At 42.4% G+C, this 19,042-nt stretch overlaps 1 protein-coding gene across 1 annotated transcript in view; it reads right to left on the bottom strand.

Annotated features, from left to right (window-relative positions):
* CD247 (CD247 molecule) overlaps positions 1-18,430 on the bottom strand; it is a 70,705-nt gene extending 52,275 nt beyond the window's left edge. Inside the window, exon 1 of the mRNA XM_063126802.1 lies at positions 18,277-18,430. Within this exon, the coding sequence (XP_062982872.1) occupies positions 18,277-18,334 (58 nt within the window). The 5' untranslated portion in view covers positions 18,335-18,430. The remainder of the gene's footprint in view (positions 1-18,276) is intronic.
* Between the last annotated feature and the right edge of the window lie 612 nt (positions 18,431-19,042).

Genomic DNA, 19,042 nt, shown 5'->3' on the forward strand with positions numbered 1-19,042 from the left:
GTACTCTAAGAACTATGATAATTAAAATGGCGTCCTATCAGAAGCCATATGTGGAATAATACTATGTAATAAAATGTAATATATGCATTGATGTATTTGATTTTGTATATGACTTGTAACTGGCTAAAACCCATTCAGGGTTGCCATAATAAAAAATGAAACAACTGCACCTAAGCTTTTAAGAATTAATTAGTCAAAATGTTTTATGAAATGTAAAAGTTAATAGTAAGCTATAACCTAATATAATTGTAATTAACATCAAAGGCTAAACTCCAGACTAGTGGTGCAATCATAAGCATGTTTACTAGGGAATAAGCCTCATAGAAAACAACTACTTCTGAATAAAGAAGCATAGGACTGTACTGCATGTTTGTTCCCACTAAAATCAATGAGGCTTAAGTAATGCCTAACTTGTCCCACTGATTTCAACTATTTAGGTTACAATCCTATGCATAACTACCTGGGAGTAAGTCCTATTGAACTTAACCCACTGCACCTAACCCACTGGTACTGGCATCTGTGTGCAGAACAAAGGCTTTACTTGGGTCAGCATAGGCTAAGACAGGAGTTCCCGTTAGACACTGGATGATCTCATGGAATGCCCCCTCACAATCTTTGTCCCATCGTTCCCCAAAGGGTTCCAGTGGGTCATGATAGAGGGCATGCACTGTGGCTTTTGATGCCCTCTTTCCCTTCTTCTTTCTAGGTGTCATTTTGCTGGACTGGTACCCTCTGGTTAGATCATTCAGCGGTTTCACAATAGTGGAATACCCACGGACAAATTGCCTATAATATCCAATAAATCCTAGGAAGGTCTTCAGGTCCCTGTAGTGACGGGGTCGTGGCCAGTTGATGAGAGCACTGATCTTGTCTGGATCAGTACTAACTCCTTGTTGAGACACTATATGCCCTACGTACTTGACAGATGACCTACAAAATTGGCATTTCTCTAATGACAGCTTAAGTCCATACGCTTCCAGCCGGTCTAGCACCTTTAATAACCGCTCTTCATGTTCTTCTAATGTCTTCCCAAATACAATGATGTCATCTAGATAGACCAATACTTGCAAAAGGTTCATGTCTCCTACAGCTTTCTCCATCAGTCGCTGTAAAGTAGCTGGTGCTCCGGAGATGCCTTGAGGCATCCTCTCAAACTGGTAGAACCCTAAAGGGCATATGAATGCTGTCTTCTCTTTATCTTCTTGTGCAAGAGGGATCTGGTAGTATCCACTTCAAAGTACAAGTACTGAAAACCACTGACTTCCCACCAGGCTATCCAGGGCATCCTGCACCTGAGGCATAGTGTACTGGTCTGGCCTGGTGCGTTTGTTTAATGTCTGGTAGTCTATGCACATCCTGATCTTCCCATTCTTTTTCCTAACAATCACAATTGGTGAGGCATATGGGCTACGTGACTCAGAGATGACCGCATTGCCCAACAATTCTTGAAGATGTTGCCTCACATCTTCTATCTCTGACAGTGCAATCTTCCGAGATCGTTCCCGGAATGGGGAGGGATCTGTTAACGGAATACAATGCTCTACCCCTTTGGCATGTCCAAGATCCCATACATGCAGTGAGAACACATTAGGCCTCTGGCAGAGTTTTTTCCTCAGCCAACTCTTCCATTCTTCAGGAATGGGTGAGTCACCAAAGTCAATTCATTCTGGGTCCACCACAGATCCCGGTTGTGGGGATCTGCTAGTTTCTACCACTGTTGATTCAAAAAGATCAGCCATCTTCTGGTTTGGTCTCACTGAAATGTCATGGGTTGTCACATTTGCAATTCTCATGGCAACTCTAGGAGAATCACCCTTGGGCACCTCAATGAGCCCGGCCAACACCATCAACCCATCTGGCAGGCCCGGATCCTGTGGTTGCTCTAACAGGATGGGTCTTCTTGCAGCAGGTGGGATGGATGCACGCACCCAAAACTGCTTTTTAGTTCCTGCTGGGATGGTGACAGGATGTTTCCCCTCATACTGCAGAGTCCCCAAGGGCTGCTCGTGTTCCACACCACTCTGAGTGATGTGTCGGTAAGCTGCAGCACACAGTGAATGCATTTTCAGCGTGTCCAAGAATTTATCCCCAGCTTTCTTTTGGCAATAGTGAGCCAGAACTTTAAACAGATGGGTTAGTTCCAATAATCACAGGTGGGGTGGCAAACCCTTTTGGATCTGGGCAAACTAAGGCCATGGTGTGTAACACCTCTCTGACCCCCACAACTTCCTCAGGAAACTCAAGCTGAATGATGATGTAGCCCAGATTGACTCACTGAGTTTGACTCACTGAGACCCCATAAGTCAAGTCCCGTTAGGGGTTGTATCTGCAAGTGGGGTGTTACCTTCTCATAAGTAGACTGGAAAAGGATAGTGACTTGAGACCCACTGTCAAGCACAGCTCGACAGGCTGCATTTTCAATCTTCACCTGGACTTCTGAACATGGTCCCACCAACCCAACTGGAAGGCCAGAGTAAAGCATAGGGGAGTTGGTTTCTTTGTCATTTGGTGTGGAGCCGTAACTTCTCTTAGGCCTGAGTGACCCCCCCTCCAGGCCTAGTTCTCGTTTCCCTGGTTTTCCCAGGTACCACGGAGTCGCTGCAGAACCAGAGTAGAGTTTTCCTCATTTCGACACCTGATAGCTATATGGCCATCATTTCCACACTTAAAACAAAAAAATGTCTTTCCTCCTCTTCCCTGAGGTGTAGCAGGTGGTGCAGGTTTAGGCCCCTGCAAATCTCTCCTTTGGGTTCCCTTTTGGACTTTGAGACCACTGCTTCTTTCCACACTTTGGAATACAGCCACTGGTTCATCCAGTTCAGCAGGGGGTTCATTTGCCCTGGTTGGAAATGATACTGCTGATGGTGAGGATGCCGATCGGGTGGGTCCCTTTCTCCTACAAGCTGCTTTAATAGCCTGTTTTTCTTCTTCCTCTCGAATTTCCTTCATCAGCTGGGAAAATGGAGGCTTTTCTTGTTGCTCCCTCATGCGGATATTTACTAATAACAGTTCGTCATAGAGGGTCCCTTTCAGTACTTGAGCAACTCTTTCCTTATCCATCTGTCCTGGGGTCAGTCCACCCTTTCGGACTAGTTGCTGTAGTATTTTCTCTAATCGCTGCACATATACAGACAGCTTCTCCCCTTCCTTCTGCATAGTGGTGTGAAATCTACACAAAAGGTCCTTAGCACTCTCCATACTCCCAAATGTATACTCCAGGGCATCTAAACATGCCTGAACATCAACCGGTGGGTCAGTTGTCATCAAGCTGTGTACATCATCCAAAGCAGGCCCTCTCAAGCTCTCCGTTAAACGCCTTCTCCTCTCAGCCTCTGGTACCTGCCAATCTTGCATCATTACTTTAACATGCTGGATCCAGGCTCCATATTCTTCCTCCCCAGGCCCTGGAGGGTTTCTGCCAGAAAAGATCCTCAGCCTTCTGTAGGGAGTAGCTTCAGGGTGAGGCTGCAAAACTTTCCCCAACATCTTCCCCATGGCTTCTATCACAGCAGTGGTGGAAGCAGTGGCTTCTGTGGCAGTTGTTAGCGTAGGCGGCTGTAACAGTCCTTCCACATCAGGAATGCTCTTCCCCTCACGTTCTAGGAAATCCTTAAGTTTCTTGAGAAATTCCACATCTTGGTTGGGGGGGAAAGTCCTGTAGATTACAAGCTTCCATTCTCCATAGCTAGTAGAAATCGTGTGGGGAATCTCTAATGTTCCCACTGCCACTTGCACTTCAACGAAGGCAGCATAAGCCTTGTCTTCTTGCCTATAGAAGAGCCCTCGCACCTGGCAGTGACTCAGAGCTTCAACATCACGCACTTTTTCTTTAATAACATCCTCATCACAACCCTCAGCTATTTGGGTGACCAATATTGCTTTTAAGGGATCAATATTCAGGCCCTTACACCAGTCTTCTAGAAACTGCACAGCCACACCTTTAAATTACTGGTTATACACTATATACTGGGTAAATGTCTAATTTACCAGTGTGGAGTGAGGGAGGAACTACTCAGACCTACCTCACCAATTAAAGATCGATCCCGGACGAGCCCCCACAAATGTAACCCTTGGGTCGGTACCCAGGGCCGGGTTCTATGTCTAGGGGTTGTTTGTTTTTCCCTTAAGGTTAGCTCAGGCTCAAGCCCCCACCCAGGAAACCTGGGACACCAATTTAGAGATGTCTGAGTAGCAACCTCACCCACACACCTGAGGTATAAGTACTGGTATTTATTCAGTTTGACAACAAGCAACAAAAATGGAACATAGAAAACAACCTTTTGATTAACACATCTCCCTCCCAAGGTCTAGGTAGGCCGATGGAAGCCTGTGTCCTTTAGCCTTATTTACAAGCCCAGGAGACAGTGAATGAATAGGGATCCTCCAGGCATGCAATAAGGTGGATGGTAGGTGGCAGCAAACAGGAACTGGGGTGCACTGCAAAGAGAGCTGATTCAGCAGGCCCAAAACAGGAACCACTTCCAACACTAACCATGTCAAAGTTCAGCTCCTCCTTCTGCAGCAAGAGACTGTTGCATGCACAACACTATATGCAAACGAGCTCCTTCATGTTAGGGCATGTTTTCCCTGCTCCTCCCCCACTGGGTGGTATGTACTCATTTCTCTACTGCTTTACATTATGATGCTATGATTTAAGTGAGTTTTAAAATACAAAACTGCACATGTTCAGAGTACTTCTTTTTAAATCAGGCAGACCATGTTGTTGTTCTAACATAGAAGGAATGTATAGCATGAGATGACAGGTGAGAAGAGGATGTTAGTTGCATGCTTCACATCTGAAGTAATACACATGGTGGTCTAAGGGGTCCCTCATAAGACAATTAAGTCCAGCATCTAAAATTACCTATCTGTACCACCACACCTGCAATTAATGTTTTGCTGCTCATTTTCCCAATGCTCCCTTGACAGCTTTGTGATACTGGTTGAAATGCTGAATGAATGAATGAATGAATTCCTTTATTTGCATGAGCCACAGGCCTTAGCATTTGAAATGAAATGTACAAAAAAATAAAAGCAAGATTGTACTTGACCAAAATTACCCAAATTGCATTCTAAAAAATTACATTAAATACAAATTCCAGAATTAATATAAGTCTTTATACATAAAATAAGAATAAGTAAATAGAACAAATAAACTTCTGTTCAGTCAAATGAGGTGCGAGAAATTAAGACTGATAAAATGGTAGATCTTATTTTGATAGCACCTGCTAAAATTTTTGCAGGTTTTGCTGTCACCTGCTTATTTTGGTCTGCAAGAAGGAAAGACACAGAAGCAATAACTGACTGCCCTGGAATAGTAGTGGAGTGATCACCTCTTTCTTCAAGTCTCTGTAAAAAGTACAAAATAATAATACATGAGCTACTGTTTCGATACTGCCATCTCCACATGGGCACATGCGGTTTGTGTCAGTGCCAGGTGCGAGGGCTCTTCTATAGGCGAGAAAGGTTATCGCTGGTTTCTATAGATGAGTAATTAAGAATTTTCTCTGTAGCCTAAGCCTAATTTTTACACAACCAAAGAGGGCTAGAACAATGCAAACGCATAAAGAAGATCAAATCCCTTATATTTCAGTTAAACTGGACCCAAAGCTCATATACTTTAAAGACATAGCTAGCAGCTACACCTTTATTTCTTTAGGCTCTAAGGTAAGTGCAAGAGGCCCAATCTGGACTAGAACCCTAGCATGGGAACAAGGTAGGACTTTAACCCTCCCCCACCCCCACTGCAGTCCCAATCCAGGTCGGGGGGGGCACATACACAATATATATTGTCAAAGAGTAGTCATTACTGTCATGTGTACTATGTCTAGGAATAGCTACCAACTCTTGGTTCTACATATTAAAAATTACTAGTGCAGATTTAAACATCACAACTTCATATACAACAAGCTGTGAAATGTAAATACCATTTATAGCTTTCCCGCTCCTTAATAATCTTGAGAAGTATGCTAAATGGTAATGCATTCATATTAAGTAACCTTAAATATGCAACAACAACAAAAAACCCATGTCAAATAATGTCACAGACTAGGGGTGTGCACGGACCCCCCGCTCCGCTTCTCTTCCAGATCCGCGATTTGTGGATCGGCCTGCTCCGCCCCGCCCCCGCTCCGCCCATGTCCGCTCTGCTCCGCTCGGAGCTCCGGATCCGGATCGGAGCTCCGTCCCCCCCATAGGCTTGCATTAAGCTAAAAAAGTATACAACTTTTTTTCTGTGAAAGTTAGAAACCTCAAGTTTGGCACCATGACACCTCATGGGGGTATACACACGCACGCCAAAACTCAAGGCAATCCCATCATCCCCTGATTTTTGGGGAATTTATGAAAATCGGGCACCCCATTCACACCCCTTTCCATAGCTCCGTCAATTTGCACGTTAAAAATCTCAAACTCGCCACCATGAAAGCTTATCCAGGGATACATACGTATGCCAAGACTCAAGGCAGTCCCATCATCCCCTGATTTTTGGGGAATTTATGAAAATCGGGCACCCCATTCACACCCCTTTCCATAGCTCCGTCAATTTGCACGTTAAAAATCTCAAACTCGCCACCATGATAGCTTGTCCAGGGATACATACACACGCCAAGACTCAAGGCAGTCCCATCATCCCCTGATTTTTGGGGAATTTATGAAAATCCAACACCCCATTCACACCCCTTTCCATAGCTCCGTCAATTTGCACGTTAAAAATCTCAAACTCACCACCATGAAAGCTTATCCAGGGATACATACGCACACCAAGACTCAAGGCAGTCCCATCATCCCCTGATTTTTGGGGAATTTATGAAAATCGGGCACCCCATTCACACCCCTTTCCATAGCTCCGTCAATTTGCACGTTAAAAATCTCAAACTCGCCACCATGATAGCTTGTCCAGGGATACATACGCACGCCAAGACTCAAGGCAGTCCCATCATCCCCTGATTTTTGGGGAATTTATGAAAATCGGGCACCCCATTCACACCCCTTTCCATAGCTCCGTCAATTTGCACATTAAAAATCTCAAACTCGCCACCATGAAATCTTATCCAGGGATACACGCACGCCAAGACTCAAGGCAGTCCCATCAAGGCACCTGATTTTTGGCGGGGCTTAAACCTGCAGACATCTCAATGGGGCCATTTCAAAGGAAATCCCAACATGCCATGAATTGGGGAGTAGAGATAAACCTATGAAATCTTCCACACTTGAAAAATGGATTTAGAACTTCCAAAAGTCTAACTTGAGCGCAGGAAGGACTTCTCCCCTGAGTCAAAGCCAGACACACACAACATCCCTGCGAGGCGGGCAGGGGAGGAGGGAGGGAAGGCAGGCAGGCAGCAGACATTTCTGGGGGCATAAGGAAGTGAGCCAAGGATAAGCCAGTAATGCATATAAAATGGAATAAATAAATAAATAAATAAATAAACAAAGGAGGGGTGGAATTAAAAGCAGCAGTGTTGCTGAATAAACAAGAACTTTTAAAAAAAGGCTATATCTATCTTTTACCAGTAATAGGGGGACGTGCCCGGGGGAGGGGGAAGCAGCTGCCAATTTGACTGGTCCTAGTGACCAGTCTTTTAAGAAGCTACGCTGTCAGTTCAACTCATGAAAGACATTGCTCCACCACTAAGAAGTAAACGCTCACTTCAACTCATGATAGGCATTGCTCCACCGGGTTACTCTCTTTGGAGGACTGTGATAGCCCCAAGTACAGGAGAGAGTGGGGGCACGTCCACATGGCATGCCCTAGGGGAGCTCATCCCCTTGCACCACATCTTTTCAGTTGTTCCCCAAAGTTAGGGTGGGTAGCAGTGCTCTCTTATTATTGGCTTAGTATATGATTTCAGGTTGTGTTTGTGCATTTGGTGGGGCTACTGTTTTAAAAAACACTGGGAAAAGTCCGTTCAGACTAAGAAAGAGAAGTTTCCCAGAATCCCAAGTTACCCGTTTTGCCTATCCCCTCCTCCAACTTTGGGATCATGTGATCATGACCGGAGTTGACTCTGCCCCTCAGCCCTTCGAAAAAGGTATTTCCCACCGGTTTTTAAAAAAATTCTAGCGCGCGACCCACACCACGCAGAGAGCTGAGAGTAGTCTCAAAATGACCCCCATCCACGACTCTCTGAGCACAAGAATTTTCAGAATGATAGCTTCAAAAACAACACAGTTATCCCCCTTTCTTTTCCACAATGCAATCCTATGGGCGAAATGTTTCAAGATGGCGATCGGACCGGACCGTGGAAACCGGAGCGCTCCGAAAATGGGCGCTTCTCTTCGCCTTGCTTCTAGGGGTCTGCGGTCCGCTTCTACTCCGCCTCTGGGCAAGGCGGACAGGCCAATTCGCTCCTGCTTCTGCGCTTCTAATCAGAGCAGAGCACATGCCTACCACAGACTACACATGAAAAACTCAAATAGTATCCCTTTTGTGAACTGTCTGTGAGGAGGAACATTTCTGCTGTGCTTACTGTTTGCCACACCAAATTAAATGGAAAACATCACAGTTACGGTGTATTCTGCCATCAGCCACTCCTGTCAAGGAAAGAGGTCACTCATTTACAGACACTCTTCTAATTGAATATATGCAAACTTAAATTTGCCAGTTTGAGACCAACTTGATCCTAATGCTTATGGCATTATGAAGAACGAGTGTGCTCTCATGGGTATAGTGTCAAACTAGCACAGGAGAGACCAGAGTTAAAGATTCCATATCACACATGAAGCTCAGTGAGTGACCTTGGACCAGACACTAACGCTAGCTCCTAGCTGTTGTGGGGATAAAAGGGAAGGTCGGGGGGGGGGGGGGGAGAGAACCACATACACATTAGAGCATAACAAGAGCTGTGCTGGATCAGGCGAAGGGTCCACCTAGTCCAGCATTCTGTCCACACAGTGGCCAACCAGCTTCCCATGGGAAACCTATAAGAAGGACATGAAAGCAACATTGCAACAGCAACCATGTTCCCTAGCAACTGGTGTATATATGCACACTATGTACACGAAAAGAACAGGGCTCTGCAGCTTTAATTATTGTGTTGAAGAGGGAATTTCACCAGGTGCTACATGCATACAAATAACACCTGCTGAAATTCCCTTTTCTATGCAACTGTTAAAGATACAGGAGCCCTGTCCTCCTTTTCATATGTTCACCCTAGTCAAGACTCCCAAACTGCACTGAATCTGCAGTAACGGGAAAATCCATCACAAAATGAAGTTTTTTTTGCAGGGGGGGGAAACAGATTTAGAGCAAGAAATGTTGTGTTAGCTACAGGGAGGGTAAGTGTCATCTCACACAATCGACTTGAGGGTGGAGTAGAACCGGAGTAAAAAACTCCATGTAGATACCCTCCAGGTTAAGGAAAGCTGTGCTAGGATATTTTGCTATACTGGGTCCAGTTGACTTATGTTTTCCAGTTCAAAAGTTTTAAACAGCAAGTATCAACCCAGCCTGATGAAGCCATGAGTCATAGACCAGTCAGAGATTAATTTGAGTTAAATCTTAGTTCTAGAACAGATTATAAAATGTCAGGATTCCACCTTGACCATTCAGCTATTGGGCGGTATAGAAATGCAATAAATAAATAAATAAATAAATGTGCAGAATAAGTTTCCATTGCATAACCATAACTAACTCTGCATATCTAAGATTACTAGAATAGGCAGGACTTCCAGGCAGGCATGAGGCTCAGCACATCTGACATTACAACTTTAAACACCAGCCACATGATAAACACATTGACCAATGGCATGGCAGTTTTATGGGCTCCCCGTTTGCTCATCCCTGACTCATACCTTCCTGAAGGAAAAAAGAGGGGGACCCCTTAAGAAAAACATGGCTTTATATAGCCATACCTCTCACAATATTTGAATCTATTTTAAAAATGTTTACACGTTCGTTTTACACCTCCTTTTGCCACATTGTACAGGTAAGTAGGGATCCCATTGTACTGGGAACCCTTTGTTTTGTATTTCAGAAACCTAAGAGAGGTATTTCTCCTACCTGATCACACTTCAAGCTGTTTACCAGTTACTTAGAGAAGCTGCTCCCACTCTGATAATGCATAAAGTTTCTTCATGTGGCTCTGCCAAACTGTGAGCATAGATGAAACACCTCCGCATGGTGGGCACTGCTTGCATGTTGTGCAAACATACCACGTGAGCTTCACATGTTATCCAAGGAGCACACAAGCAACTCAGAGGCAACATCAATCAAAGTATAAAGCAGCTTTCAATCTTTGATGCAACTGTATCTCATAGACACTCTCACAATTCAAATAAATTTCCATTCCTGAGGTAACAACAGCAAAAGTATGCAAACCGAAATAAAACTAGATTTAAGTAACAAAACTGGCCATCTGTTTGAAACATAGAGCCGAAGCTACCATTGAAGGAAAGTAATGGAGAGGTCCTAACATAACTTTCAAGAGAAGCCTATACATAAAATGGGGAAAGCACTTCAGCATATACACATGTCTATACACAAACCAAATTGTCTTATTAAGCTCAATCCTTTTCCATTTAAAATATATGCATTATATATACTTTAAGCTCCGCCACGTTTAGTCAAATGTGCGGTTCCCGTTGCTTCTTCTGTCACCGCTCCCACATCGCTTCCTGAAAACAGGAAGTAATTAGCCCCATTCAGTCCGGTAGGAGAGAGCAGCTACGGGACTTAATGAGGTTTTTTTTAGCAGTGTAATAATGACCAGAAGGGGCGGAAGACGGGCGAGAGGCCGACAACGTCATGTGAGTAATTCACAAGTGCCCAGTAACGAGCATGCAGTAAAACGCTCATCTCATGGAGCTTTTTATCTGCTTCACCTATGACACTCTAAAGTAAAGAACATATGGTATATGCTAGAAATATTTCATATCGTTCCCTTTGCTTCAGCCTCTTAAAATTCCACATATACAATTCGTAACTGTTGGGTAATTTCAATTTTCATTTTCCTGAAATGATGTTTTTAAACTATGGATATATGCAACTTTTAAAAATAATAATAATCGAAACTTAGATCACCCAAGCAATAGCCACACAAATAGAAATGAGTGTTAACATTTATATATGTGGCTTATATTCTTACTCTTTTTCCATTACTAGGCCCATATTCTGGCCTGGATATAGTCAAGGAAAACAAACTGTTACTTCACTCCTTGGGAATTTGCAAATCTCTGAATAAAAAACATCTACTAGTTTACACTGACAACCAGGGAAACAAGCAGAAGCACGGCAATTGGCACTTTAATGGGTGATTTCACATTTGCCCCATTTTGTCTGATCTACTGACGCTGGTTTAGTGCCTGGCACAGATTACTAAACAAATCACTGTGTACAAGAAGTGCACAAATACTGTAAGGCTGTGCACAATCCTGTGCACACTTACTTGGGAGTAAATCCCACCAAATTCAATGGGGTTTATGCCTGAACAGACATGTAAAGGATTGCACTGCAAGTCTCCTTCAGATTATTTTATCTACACCCACATTTGCAAATAGGGAAGGGAGAATAATCGAAGCAGGACCTCTGGCAATGAAAAGCAGAACTTGAGAGCATTTCTAAAATCTACACGTAAACTATAATTTTCTTTGTGGTATAGATCTACAATTCTGGCATACAGGGGATTAAATATTAGCATATTTACTCCTAGAACAGGATTACGTTGTGCAGAAGTAATGAGTGCTTAAAATTTGTGATAAGCATCAGCCGAGAGTTGTCTGGATACTCTAGAATCAAGTAAATTCAACAAAGCACTTCAGCATATCTCCTAACAAATCAAGCAAAAGAAACAATTCAATTGATATGGGAAGCGGGAATAGTGTACTGTGATGTGTATATGGTTGTTTGTGATTCAGAATATCTACATGTGGATTAGGAAGAAACCTAAGACTGGGGTCAAGGAGGGTAGAAAAAGTGTGTGTGTGTGTGTGTGTGTGTGTGTGTGTGTATGGGGAGGGTCGAGTCAGAAGTCCCTCACTTCCTTCCTCCACTGTGTTCAAGAAGCCTGGAGTCCCCCAAAGGAGAGGCTGGTGCACAGGTGCCAACCATTTTCTATTAGAGCAGGAAAGTGAATGCAGGGAGGAGGGTTGGCCTGACACGACACGTTCTGGTGTACACCCTCTAAGACAAATCCCTAAACCTACCTCAAATTCCTTCAGTGACCAAGCTGGGCTGCTTTGTTACAACACAAAGAATAACAAAGGGAGGGGAAATGGTGTTAATTTGAAGAATTTTATGGGAAAAATAAATTTGTCAATTGGCACAGTAAACAATCCCTACGAATATTCACAGGTCCCTATAATTGTGCACTATTATTCAGGATCTTTTTTTATTGAGTGGCCAAGAGTCACACAGTATTGAACCACACCCCCGACACACATACACAATGCATAACATTAGATTCTATTTCATCTTGGATAATGTAAAGAATTTTTCCAGTGTGTCAAAATGCAGGACAATAGAGGCTGAAGGTATGCATTTAATTTTAAAAAGAAGTACTATGATGAATTTTCACCCACAAACTTTTTAAAAATGATAGGGGGGTTATGGGTGGGATTGTTCCAAGGTGTTCCCTGAAAAGCCCTTAACAGTATCTGTTTCCTTAGGATTTTCATCGTCCCCGAGTGGGCCCAGCCAATCAGGGATTATGCAGGTAATGTAACAGTGTCATTAATGAGACTTGCCTTCATAATGATGTCACTGAGGGTACAGCTTTGCCTTCATTATAAATAGGGGTGGGGAGGCAAAAAATCATATGATTTTATGATGTCACATAAAATCATATAATGGCCCCCCCTCCTTTATTGGGTGAAAGGGTTCCTGAGTTCTGAATGAAGGAAAGTTACCAGAAGGAATGTGCACAAAAGGCTGAAGAACTGGGGTGGGGGTGGATAGAGTGTGTGTACATGTAAAGCTGACCGGGAAACATGAACAACAAGATGCATGCAATTAGCTGAGTTTGGGGGAAATGTTGAACGAAGAAACCTCCAAGATAACCCCCTTAAGGCAAATGTCCTATAGTTCATGAATGTTGGCAGCAGGTGAAGTGGTGTTCAAGGCTTCTAAGGAAAAGGCAATGTCCTTTAGCATCAAACAGGAGAGTGACCAGAAGAAAATCCACATTACAACCAGGATACGTAGTCAACAGGCTTTTTTTTTCACATTGTGCAAAGACTTGGGGGAAAGAGTATTTAAGACACCCCTAAAATCAACAGAACTCTGAGGAAGACCAAAACACCAATGAAGCAGCTGCTCACTGCACACCTCCTGTTTGTGCATGTATAACCTGACTGGTCCTCAGGCTCTATTGATCCAACAGGGTAACTATTTAAATGAATGTGGTCAGTGTGAATGGATTGGATTGAATTAAACTGCATTCTATCCAAATAAATGTGCTCTAGAAACTGCATTTGGGTTTTGAGTCTCAAATCTGTATCTCAGCCCGTAACTTCAGCTACATATTCCTAACCGTAACCAACCTCTACTGCTTTCCCCTTATTGGTGTGGGGCAGGGAGCAATCATACCTAGTTAAGGTAGCTGTGAAGTGTTGGAAAAATAAGCAGTGTTGAGCCAGTCAGTGTAGCAATGGGGATCCTTCACAATAATTTTTGCTTGCTTTTGAGCTCCCCTTCCAGCCAAAATCAGAGGATGGCTTTAAGGACTATGAAAAGATTCACAAAATGTGGTCCCTGATTTGCTTGAGCTGTACTGTAGTCAAGGATAAGAGTGTACTTATTTTCATAAGATCTTTCTAATAACATTTCAGTGAACAGGAATGAGACCAAACTTCACCTACATGCAAGAAGGAGCTCCTTTTTGTATTCTTAGTACTGAAACTTTCAGACTATTATTTCTTGGATAGAAGTACATATTGGAACAACTTTGGGACATGTTTTAGAAAAAAATATTATTTCAGAATCCTTAGGACATTGATGCATTTGTTTCATTGTAATTTAAAAAACAAACGTTCAAAGCTGATTTTTTTTATTGCAGTCAGTTCTTCTAGAGCAGTGGCATGAAATACAGGTGGCAGAGGCGGTTACACATACAAACGTAGAAACTATCATCAAAGGATGGATCTTCAAAGGACACAGTCTGGAAAACAAGTTCTAATGGGGATGGTGCCAGCAGTTGTGGGTACGGTGTTGTTTACTAGTATTGGATTTGTCTACATGAACCACAGATGGCATGTATGACTTTCGCACATGCCTCGTGTAACATAGGAACTGTATCTCAAATGTGCTAGCTACCAGGGCCAGACCAAGGCATTTTCCGGCCTGAAGTGCACCCCACCCCAATATGAAGCTACCCAAGGGAGATCAAGTTATTTTGGCAGCCAAAGAGGAAAACCCCACAAGTGCCTCTCTCTCTCTCTCTCCCTGGCAGTAAAAACACAACAATAATAAATTAAATAACCAACTATTTTCTGCCTTTTAATGACGCTCAGCTGCATGAAGTAGCTGCCTCACTCTACCTAATGGCATGGCCAGCCCTGTTTTACTATAATTGCCACATAAATGTGTCACATATACAAGGGTGCAAGGAGGGTGAGCATCCATGATGTGCACAAAAAGGGGGGAGAAGTCTCAGGATGCTATGGAAAGGTTTATTATACAAAAGCCCGATGCATTTCAGCCTCTTGTTTTTTAGGCCTTTTTCAGGGGGTTGTAATGTCTGCAGAAATTATTTTTAAAATTGTCTTGTGATGGTGCCTAGATGCTAATAAATCTTTCTATATCATCCTGAGACTTCTCTCCCCATTTTGGGGATGTCACATATACAAGTCCAGCAAGATTACTGGGACCATCTTGAATAGCCTGACTTAGAGAAGCCTCAAAAAGAAAGCAAAATCTAGTCCCTTGCTACAGTAAAGAAAATCGTAAAATCATTATAGTTAGACCTGCTAATGGTAAAGATGTGTAAGGTTTCTATATGTGGATGTGTTGTCAATCAACATAATGAGATTGACTGAACATCTCGGCTAAATTATTTGATGGGGGAAAACACATATTTTTCCTTGCAAGAACATTCCTTCTATTCTATTATGAAGACTGCAGAGTTCAGAAGTCTGTAAATAGATTGGTGAAATGTATGCCCCAAAAGCAGAGCCATGAAAGTCAACATTGAATTGTTTTCAATTCTTAATTTGCTTTCTCTTTTGATCAGGTGCTATTTGCATGAAAAAGTTGCCTGTTGTATCTTGCTCCTAAATAATGTTCATTCCAAAATGAACTAAAAAATAGCCACGATTTAATTTCTCTACAAAGGGAGGAATAAATATACTTCATATTAGGTTGCCACTTCTCCTTCAGGTTGCCACCTGGCTTCAATTTAACCAGTGGATTGCTTGTCAGGCCCTGTTTTTAATAGTCTGCTTTTAAACTAAAACTGGATATTGTTCATTTGCACATATTGATGTGCTTATATTAAATGTTCATTATTAATAAATGCAAGTTTAAACTTGCTTCCTGATTAGCACTACGGATGGGATTTGGCAAAGCCAAAAGGTTATACCAATTTAGCACCTATCAGGTGCACAGATTTCACTACATTCTTCTCTCTCATCCCCAACCACTGAGACCATCTTTAAATAGAAAATTCTATGTTCTCTTCCAGAGGACCAAGTGGCAGCATTACTAAATGGGTTTGATGATCAATGAACTGAAGATAGTCAATTACTTATGTGCTGATGCTGATCAAAGCTATATTAGTCAGCAACTGATGTCCCAAAGATTTACTCCCAGAGACCAAGTCCTTATCAAAAGTTGGGGACATATTTTTCATGAAGGAATAAACTAAGTAGAAACTAACAGCTTTGAGTCTCAGAAAAACAAATGTTTATGGAAGTCTAGCTCCTTTTGTTACTTAAAATAGATGGCAATGATCCCCAATTATTAGCCTGACAAAATATAATTTATTTTGTATTATTTATTGATGGAACTGTTTTATTTTCTTGTTTTTACCTTGCTTTCTCCTACTGTTACGGATTGTCATGAATCTTGGACTATGATATATTTGTTACAGATTTAGCAAACCATTTTCTCTTGATGCTTTATTTCAGTATTTGTATTTTACCTTTTGTACTGCATAGTTTTTTACTTAAAAATGATAGATAAAATAAAACGATAAAAATGGAAGACTGTGAGAGTTAAAAAGAGAGAAAGAGAGCTTGTATTGGGCATTATGGACGCTTATTTACACCCAGTGTACATACACACAATAAGTAGTATCTTTTCATATACAGCCACAGAACCCAAATGCAGGGGGATCCCCATAAGGTTCAGAGCCCTGTTCTCTTTTTCCTCGTTCCAGCACGTGCATGCAGGTGTGTGTAAGCAACATGACAAGCTGTTATGGAGAATGAGAGGCCTGTATGCACCTCCCATATAACTATCCTGCCCCACCACACCCCAGTCTGTTCAGTCAAGTTGCTTGAGCATCTAAATTCATGACCAAGTGGATTAGAAAGGCTGTATGAGAATATAAAAGGTATGAACAGGCTCTCCTTGTATGCATGCACCTGGGATCAAACTACAAAGAAGGCTCTCTGAAGCCCTGTGGGGATCCTGTCACAGCTGCAGAGGGAAGGATCAAATTCTGATACTTCAAAAATATTTTGCACCCTTGTAAGATCATTATTACCAATGCATATACAAATTAAAATAAATTAAGGCCTTCCTTATTAATATCTCCTCTCTGGAGCCTCCTGAATATCCTCCATGACCCTCATTAACTGACCATTTCATAAAACTCTATATCACCTTGGCCTGCAGGCTGGAGAGTTTTCCATCAGTTTTCATAAGGAATACAGCTTAACTGCCAAAAAAAGTTGAGTGGGTTTAACACGTTCATATTTGAAGTGTGTGCCCGTGTGCATGTCCACATGTGCATTTTGCCTTTCCTGACACACAACGTCAGGAAAGGCAAAGATTTAATCAATCACAACGTGGATAAAGTTTCATAGCCATGCATAAGTCTCCTAATAGCACATAGCTGTTGAAACAACATTTCACAAGCAAATCAGGTATCAGTCATATTAAAACAAAGTAGCATTGAAGAGTGATCAATTTGCACAATTTTATCACGAAATCCAACATAACCTCTCAGTGGTAAACTGAGTATTCCCTTTAATATGGCTCGTTTGTTTTATATTCTATCTTGATCATGAAAGCAGAGCAATAAAAAGCAACCCCCATTGGTGAGACATTTTTTTTTAAGTTTCTAGCTCTCATAATAACAATAAAAAAGAAAACAGTAACCTTTTGGAAACTGAAATTTAAATAAACCAAAGTTAAGTGATTCATTAAAATAAAATAATTAGGCAATATGACTATGATTATTTGTATCACTCATCACAATTAGGACATTTGCAGCACTATCCTATGCATATTTACTCAGACATACATCCCACTGTATCGATGGGCTTACTCCTAGGTAAGTGTGCATAGGATTGCAACCATGGAGATGCTAAGTATGCAAGATATTTCCCAATATTTGCATCTTAGAAATAGAATCTGTTGGGGCAGATGAAAGCATAAGACCAGGCCGCAAGTCCCACTATCCTCGGTGGGCTCTGTACGTTCATAAAATGGAAGCCTAAACATACAAGGCTATTTAGTTGTCCCATCTTTACATTAATACGCAACAGACCCACCATTTTGCTCCCTTATCCTCCAAGAGCTCAGTTCATGAATACGTTGTGCATTCAACCATTGCCAGCTTATATTTTTGAAAAGTGAAGAAAATATCCACCTTGGATGCAAGAAAGCCTTACTATTCAGAACACAACAGCTCTTCCCGGATAAAGTTGGTAGCGCAGCACTAACAGTTCCCATCAGGAGAGCAAATGGAGCCCCTGGTAGCCTGGCCGTCATGAGCAGGACACCATTTCAGGTTATTGCAGGGGCAGAGCAGGCCATTGGCAGGTGGGCAACAGTTGCAAAGATGCCCTTTTAGCCCATTTTTGTATGTAAATGCCAGTAGGCTTGAAAGCAGAGCTTACAGGCCAAAGACATGGGGCCTCTGAATTGTCTGCCTTCTCTGCCAGCCCCTGCTCAACACCAGCCTACAAAGCATGGTGTTATTTAAAACACACATTTGGGGACTGCAGGGTTTGAACAAATGCATCACTGTCTGTAACTAGAAGGATACACATGGTAGAAGCTCACACAGAGACTCCCCTCCTGGTACAAGGAGAATGTGGTATATTCAGCAATGGCATTTTCTTCCCTCCATTTCAAAAAGAGTTTTAAAATAGCTTCCTATCCAGCCTTACCTGTAATTGGCAGGATTGCCTGCAGAATGGCAACGATAACTATTCCTCTCCACTTCATCTTGCTCCCCCACCCCAAGGTTGCAGGGCAGTGGGGGAGGCTGGAGGCTACAATTTAGCAGATAGTGGGACAATGAAGAGAAAAGACACCTCCACTGGCTTTGTTCTTCTCGCTGCCTCCACAGGAAGTGCAAAGCCCAGAAGAGCTTTCAGAGTCCACCTGCTGGCAATGTGGTTGAAACACACTCCTCCTTTTGCTCCACAATAGCTTTAGAGTCTGGCGTTTGGGTTTTAAAAAAAAAAGTAAGAGAGAGAGAGAGAGAGAGTGTGTGTGTGTGTGTGTGTGTGTGTGTGTGTGTGTGTGTGTTCCCAGCATTAATGGGGTCAAGGGCCTTGCCTTTTCAATTTGAGTTAAGTATTTTTGGAAATCCACAGCTCAACTGTTCAAAACATCTAGCTAAAGCACTTCTCTGCTTATTTTTTACAAGACCTGGTTATGTATATCTGTTTTAAGTAATCAGTGAGGTGATGAACATGTTCCTGATATAAACCTGCAATTCCCCATAGGCGGCTTCAAAATATTAGTTACAGAGCCTTAATATCTCTAGACCAGGGGTGTTCAACCTCCTTTAGCCTTAGGGCTGAGTTCCATTTTAGAAAAGCTGGGTGGAGGGGAGGGGCTTCTAGTAGTGGGCAAGGCAGAAGGCGAAACGGGTGAGCCCAAAAGCTCAAAACTGCCAGTCTGTTTTGGCTTAAAGCTGTTATCAGT

This window comes from Elgaria multicarinata, chromosome 5 (genome assembly GCF_023053635.1).
Source record: "Elgaria multicarinata webbii isolate HBS135686 ecotype San Diego chromosome 5, rElgMul1.1.pri, whole genome shotgun sequence".
Classification (NCBI taxonomy): Eukaryota; Metazoa; Chordata; class Lepidosauria; order Squamata; family Anguidae; genus Elgaria; species Elgaria multicarinata.